The 7,984-nt window shown below is 28.7% G+C and overlaps 1 protein-coding gene across 4 annotated transcripts in view; it reads right to left on the bottom strand.

The window, feature by feature from the left end:
* The window catches only part of LOC116852346 (peptide transporter family 1-like), a 221,261-nt gene extending 216,681 nt beyond the window's left edge, over positions 1-4,580 (bottom strand). For 2 of the 4 annotated variants that reach the window (XM_032832615.1, XM_032832621.1), the window contains exon 1: positions 4,423-4,579. In XM_032832615.1, the coding sequence (XP_032688506.1) occupies positions 4,423-4,486 (64 nt within the window). In that variant the 5' untranslated portion in view covers positions 4,487-4,579. Of the gene's footprint in view, positions 1-4,422 lie in introns of all 4 variants that reach the window. The other 2 variants (XM_032832618.1, XM_032832619.1) reach the window with 2 other exon arrangements.
* Between the last annotated feature and the right edge of the window lie 3,404 nt (positions 4,581-7,984).

The following is a 7,984-nucleotide window of genomic DNA, read 5'->3' as shown; positions in this document are numbered from 1 at the left end:
TATATATATATATATATATATATATATATATATATATATATATACATATATATATGTGTATATAATTACATATACACACACATATATATATATATATATATATGTATATAATTATAATTAAAGTCTACAATAGCATATATATGAAAAGATTTAAAAGTAGTTTTAAACAAGACGTTTTTATGATGTCTTAAAACAATGTCCTTAAGACGTCTTTTAGACATCTTAAAATAATGTCTCAAAGACATCTTAAAACAATGTTTATATGACGTCTTTAATCGACGCATAAGATGTCTTAAAGACATCATAAAGATGTCTTTTTGATCATTTTTAAGACGTCAGAAAAATTTTAAGACGTCTTTAAGATGTCATAATGTTGTGTGGGTTGCTTGTTGGACATTATCGTGTTCGATACTTTTTCTTTTCCTTTTTTGTGATTATCAATCACCGTACCATCAGCCTTCCCCGAGGATATTTTTAGCTATTAGGTATTACTACCTCGTCTTCCTAATATCTAGTATTATCTCTTCCTCAATTTTTTCTTTTTTCTTGCTCTATTTTTCTAAACATAAATTTCCTTTTCTAAGATATATCCAAAAAATCACAGACTATATCCGAACGAGTTCAAATATGTTTTTACATAATAGTAGTTAAGTCGAAATTTAATTTTGTGTTCGATACTATTTTGTCAAATTATGTTAACTTATAAGCTATATAATATTCTAAATCTTAAGGTTCTAAATCTTAACATTTCAAAATTCACTAAACGACGGGAATATTTGAATATTTGAATTTAAAGCGGAGTTATGATTGATTAAAGGTAAAGCGTTTAATTAATTTGCGCACCTAATAGTCTGAACTTAAATCTATATTATTATTAAGTTGTTACTAAAAGTTATTACTGAAAAATCGATTCTTAGAACGTTTCGAGATCCTTGCTTTGGATCCTCTTCAGTTTATCAAAAGAAATAATTATTATATCGTTAAATAAGTCTGAACAAAACATATGAACAAACTGAACATAACATATGAAGGTAAATGTTAAACACGAAGCTAAATAATAAGAAGAAAAGTTCATGGCAAGCTTATTCTTATAAATCTATGCTTGTCGCCGAGTAATATCACTCTTGTCACTTACTTCTTCGATGGCAAGAGTAGATTTCTTATAATGAGGTGACTATGTGATGTATACTAGGCTTTAAAATAGTTTAAACACTTTTCTTCGATGTAGTTTGAAACGTAATCAATGGTTTAATGAGAGAACATATCTTCTATAAATTAATAAAAAACAAGTTCTCTCATTCGATTATCTATTACGATTCAAAAAGTATTGGGAAAGATGAATGGTGTTCAAACCATTTTAAAACCCAGTATATATTTGTTTACAAAATAATTTAGAAACAATGATATAAGGTCATCAAAATATTGTGATTGAGAATTACTATTAACTGCTCAGTAAATGGCTGTGATAGAAGCTGAAGCAATAGACGAGACATTTGACGTCACAGCTGCAGCAAATAACTCAAGTAAAGTAAGTATATTCATTGTATTCTTATCTACCAAATAATACAATAAAAGACCAATACATTGTGCACTTTGGCTTCTATTATAATTACTGCACAAACTTTTCGGCAAAAAAAGATCATATATGAATTTTGTCTCTACATAGTTATACAGGATGCGATAAAAGTATCGGACCGGTAAAATATCTCGAAAAATATAAGTTTTACAGAAAATTGTTTTAGATAAAAGTTATAGGGCTTAGGAAGATCTATTTACTGATTTTAACAGTTTGACCTTGGATGTCGCCGCCAAGGTCAGATCGAGGTCAACTTTGTTTTTTTAAATATAAATATATATATTTTTTATTACAGAATTTCATTTTACATAAAGAAGCAAACAACTTTTGTTAGAAAACATTTTTTATACTTTTATTTTCTAAGATATTTACGGAAATATCTACAAAATTATTGGTTTAAATAATTTTTTACTCAAATTATATCAACTTTACCGAAAAATAGCAAGAAATAAAAATTATCCATTTTCTTCTCATAGAACTCTGGGAATTTTTTCAGAATTTTTTAAAAACTTTTTAGCATTTCAAGAAAATGCAATAAAATGCAGTATTAAAAAGTTAATTAAAAAGTTCTGAAAAAATTCTCAAAACTCTATGAAAAGAAAATGAACAATTTTTATCTCTCGCTATTTTTCGGTAATGTTGATAGAATTCGAGTAAAAATTATTTAAACCAATAATTTTGTAGATATTTCCATAAGTATTTTAGAAAATGGAGTTCGTATAAAAAAATTTTTTTAAACAAAAGTTGTTTGTTTCTTTACGTAGAATAAAATTCCGTAATAAAAAAATATATGTTTATATTTAAAAAAGCAAAGTTGACCTTAACCTGATCTTGGCGGCGACATTCAAGGTCAAACTGTTAAAATCAGTAAATAGATCTTCCTAAGCCTTATAACTTTTATCTAAAATAATTTTCTGTAAAACTTACATTTTTTGAAATATTTTACCGGTCCGATACTTTTGCCGCATCCTGTACAATTATGTATAAACATATATGTTTATAACAAAAAATACTATTATACGAATACAATCGAATTAAATATCTATGTTTCTGGCAACAACATGATGTCAATGTTTAATTGAATGAAACTATTTCTTCCCTTTTTTATTTAACAATAATTTTTTCTGTGTGGGCATGTGTAATTGAATATATAACTATATATGAACAAAATTTATATGTAATTTGTATATAATCATATATGATATTTTATATAATTATATAATTACATATAATCACATTTTTCCCGAGCTGTTAATAATGATTCTCGATTTAGAACTGACAATTTAGAATGCTCTTTATTTCCTTGTGTCTAAATTATTTTTTTCAAACAAATATACATTTGGTTTCAATACAGTTTGAACACTTTTTTCGATGCAGTTTGTAATATATATATGCATATTTTTATTTAATTCTCAGAAATTAATTTTGCTGATTAGATCATTAGCTGCGTTTCAAATTATATTAAAATAAAGAAAAATGTATAAAACCATTTCAAAATCGAGTAATATATAGCCGATATCATACAATATACTGTAAGTTCCTAAACTGGGAATTACACGATTTTCAACATAACACACATAACGATTTTTACATTCAAAACACATGAGATCACTTTAATAATTCTAGTTGTAATGACTTCAATCTTATGCGTATATGCGATAGATTGATACATGGCGTTGCTTATACATAGCTACTAATAAACTCATGATGAAATTTTACCAATAATCTCATGATGATTTATTCTTGTTATCATTTGACTTCATGTTTGAAATTATCTTTTATGTTTCCACTCTTTTCTTTACTACTACTTGGCGTAATGATTATTATATCTTTTGATAAGCTGCCAAAGGCCAAAAACATGAGGATTATATAAAACGTTCTAAATATATTAAATTGTAAATATTTTATGATTCTACTATAACAGAATTTTCTTCGCATGACCAACCGCACCTTTACTAATTTTTTAATTTATCTTTTTATTTATCTTGTAGAGCCATACAAAAAATACTGTATTGTTATTATTCGTATATCACTTTCACAAGTCATTTTATCTTTATCTTAACGGTTGTCATATAAAGTCTTCGTTAATGAGAGATTAAAAAATTGTACTTCAGTAATTTAATAATCATTCGTAAAATTGTTTTATTATCATGAAGACGTAAATGAAACAATTCTTCACGATAATATTGCTTTCGCATTTTGTCGATGTTTATTCAGACTTATCTTTTAAAAGCTTAATTATTTAATCAAGTTGTATCCCAGTTGCCCGGAAATTAATTATAATTTATATTAATTATTACTGTTTATTATCAACTGATCTGCTTAATCGTCACGATTTACGTCAGCGTCGAGCCAGCGAAAAGAATATATGATTATGGTCGCGCTCGGGAAAACAGCTGAAAAGTTAGCTGATTATTTCAATCATCGGACATATGATAATATGATTAAAGGGAATTTATCTGAAGAAAAGCCCGTTTTTGTTTATCGACGATATCGAATTGATTTGTTAATGATTATCCGAATTGTAAGCAAGAATTAAAGTTCTGACAGAAATTGGTATAATAAAATATTTGCGTTGCGCGACATACTCCTACACAGCATAAATGTCTAAAAGACATTTAAAATATCTAAAAGACATCTGAGAGATATCCCACTTATTTCATATGTCTTTATACTGTTTGGAGAAGCGTCAAGTAAACAGTGTTCAATCTGTCCATCTGTGCAGACTGTTGATCTGTCGCAAGAGAAATATTTCTATCGTCATATGTGTGAGATCGAAAGTCGCGTACACCGAAAACTATTATTTTTTCTTCTCGTCCTTTCTCTTTCTCGAATAATTCCTGTACCTTGAATCTCAGACTCCGAATTTTTTCTCTTTGATACATCCGTGCTATCCAAAATAGACTGCATTTTCTCCGGCTTTCTTTCACGGCTACTTGTTCCCGCGACAATAACTTGGATACTGATCCACCTTCGTGATCATGATGTCGAGTTTGTATTATCTACTCATCTTATCTACCAAATCCAGGTGACGTACAAGCTAAAGACGCAAGTTTATTGTAAACGAGGATTTACTGCACGAGATTATTTATATCTTGTGTGCGTAGAAAGGATGTCGATGATTGTACTTTCTACGTCGCAAATTCTTATTATCTGCAACATAATAATTAATTTAGCGAAAATCCGGATAAGAGTAATTTTTGTTTTGCTTCACGTCGTAATAACAATTGAACTTGTTGAATCATGATATGTAATAATAAAAATATTTATTGATAAGAAAAATGTAGAGAAAAGAGTACTTTAATGTACATAAAATGAAGTAAAGTGTACGCCACACAAATAGGAGTGTATAAATAAAATGAAAAATTTTAGATTATAGGTAAAAAGAAAAAAAAGGCAACGAAAGAGTTTATAGAATTATGTACAGAATTTCTAAATGTAGATGGAGTGCCACATGAAAGAAATGGATTGAATTGGAGAATAAATTCCCATTATTATAATCTGCAACGTAGAAAATACAATCATCGACATCTTTTCCCAAATTATTATAATAAATTCCTATTATGCACGAACGTTTAAAACGTAAAGGAGAATGGATAAAATAAACAACTTTTGGTCTGAGCCATAAAAGTTTCCTTGTGCATGTTTTCTTGTATTTCTTAATATGTTAAATTATTTGCAATAAATATTTTTATTATTACATATCATGATTCAACAAGTTCAATTGTTATATAAGTTCAATTGTTGTTACGACGTAAAGCAAAGCAAAAATTACTCTTATCCGGATTTTCGCTAAATTAATTATTATGTTGCAGATAATAAGAATTTGTGACGTAGAAAGTACAATCATCGACATTCCTTCCCAAATTATTATAATAAATTCCCATTATGCACGAACGTTTAAAGCGTAAAGGAGAATGGATAAAATATACAACTTTTAGCCTGAGCAATGAAAACTTTCTTGTGCATGTTTTCTTATATTTCTTAATATGTTAAATTATTTGTAACGATAATTTCAAGCTAAATTAGTTAAGATGAGAAAGTATTGAAAATTTAATTTCAAAAGTAACATAATGTCATCAAAATCTGCGTAAAAACAAGAATAATACATCTTTTTACCTTTTTCCTCTTCCTATCACCTCCTACTCCAAACTTTTACGGTTATTTAATATTACTCATCCTGACATTAACTAATCTAATTCAGTGCAATCTAACATCACCAAACCTAAAGTAGATTTATCCATCTTTTTGTGGAGTGAAATCACAGAGATCTATAATATATAGACTGCTAGCCTCGACTCCCTAGACATCCTGGTATATAATATACTCTCGCAAATATTCTATTGAAAAATACAAGACAATTTTATACTCTCTACAAAAATAATGATATGAAGATTTTCGCCAAGTACAACCCAGATAGCACAAAAATGAACAGAAGTTCCTAGAGAATTCATTTTAAAGAATAGATATAGAACTAGAAAAATGAATACCCGAAGAATTCTTGAAGAATTAACCACAGTAAGTTCGTCTTGAAATATTTCTTAGGACTTCATTATAGCGAATACTTCACAACTTAATTCCTAGAACACTTTGAGAATTCGTGAGAAATTAGGACTAAAGCAGAGAATGAGATGTAAGCGTCGTAGACGTAAAGTAAGACAAAAAAACGTAAACGTAAGGCTAATAGTCTCTCATGACTTATGTTTACCAATTAAATAATAAGAAAAAGGACTAATTCGAGTTCAAGCACAGGATTAATAGTGCTATGTACCATATGGGTAAAACCTTCCTTGTGTTAGGAAATAGAGCAATATTTATTAAACATGAATACTCAATATAAATAATCAAACGTTTCGGCTCAATCATGAACCCTCTTCAGTGATATAAAAAAACTCAAGGTTTACAAAACGAACGCATTACAAGTAAAAGAATTAATTCAAGACCTTAATAAAATGGCATGAATGTTATTCGCAGTATTATAGCTGACAAAACCGTTACCCGACTAATATTAAGAAGTTCAAATTAATACTAGGAAGTAGCCATAACTATAAAAAAACCATAAAATAAAATAAAAATAGGTAAGATTAAAATATAATAAATAATTAAAACAATAAAAATTACCTTTGTTGAGCTCAGCTAAAAGTGAAACGATCCTGTCAACGATAACATCGCCACGTCTAAGTAAAAGAGATAATAACAGATTTATATACACGAGCATTAACATTGCGGCGACGACTCTTTGAAGAGAAGGAAACAAACAAAGTTTTACTTTCATAATAAACCGCAGTAGCTGTTGCCTAAATATTCTGTGTCCTTTTGAGAGTTAAGTCCATGCTTTTGAAATTTAATGTCAATCATTTCTGATATCAGGCGTTTCAAGTAATAACGTTCCTCATGCAAAACTTTGGCTTGATCCCAATTGAAATCATGGTTTTCCCTCAAACGGTGTTCTTGTATGACCGTTAACTCAAGACTCCTTGGTATTCTCTTATGCTCAGCAATGCACGTAGAGAGTCTTCTACTGGTTTGACCAACATACAACGCCTCACAACTACTGCATTGCAATTTATACACAATGTTATTATGGAAACCAGGAGGCAACTTGTTTTTATGCACACAAATCATTCCTGATAATTTATTATTGCAAGGATAAGCAATATTTGTCAAATTATTTTTAAAAAACTTTGCCAGTCTGTTCGAAACCACACCAAAAAACGGTATGGTAAAATATTTTTTATCATCATAACCAGATGCTGTCAAATTTGTTTTAACTATCTCTGAACCTCGTCCGCAATTCACAATAAGAAACTTCAGTCTACGTTTTTAAAAATAAACGTTTTTAAAAATAACGTTTTTTAAAAATAACGTTTTTAATAATTTTAAAAATTAGGTCCAAAGGAAAATTATTATTAATTAGCGTCAAAATGATAAAGTCTAAATCATTCTTATGAAAAGTCGGATGACTAAGATAAAACATCCTATCCACCAAGCCAATAATTGTTCCGATCTTGTGTTGAATAGGATGAAAAGACAAATAATTTAGGTACCGATCAGAAAACGTTGGTTTATGATACCAGTCGAAAATAATTGTGTTATTACGTATTAAAAGAGTAGTGTCTAAAAAGTTAATACTGTCATCTCCTATTTCAATTGTGAATTGCAGCCGAGGATGAAACGAATTAAATATACGCAATATGTTATTTAAAAACTCCTTAGGAGCTGCTAAAAGAATATCGTCAACATATCTCAAATAAAAAAGCAAGTGACCGGAATCATGTTAATAGCTCTTTTTTCCAAATCTTGAAAAACTAGGTTCACAATAATAGGGGACAATGGGGAGCCAATACAACTTATTATGCAAATAAAATTTTGTTTGTTTCCTTCTCTTCCAAGAGTCGTCGCCGCAAT

The sequence above is a fragment of the Odontomachus brunneus genome, unplaced genomic scaffold (genome assembly GCF_010583005.1).
Source record: "Odontomachus brunneus isolate Ranch 3 - 2012 unplaced genomic scaffold, Obru_v1 Obru_scaffold_217, whole genome shotgun sequence".
NCBI lineage: Eukaryota > Metazoa > Arthropoda > Insecta > Hymenoptera > Formicidae > Odontomachus > Odontomachus brunneus.
The sequence above is the reverse complement of the archived record's forward strand: the minus strand, read 5'-3'. Positions and strand labels throughout refer to the sequence as shown.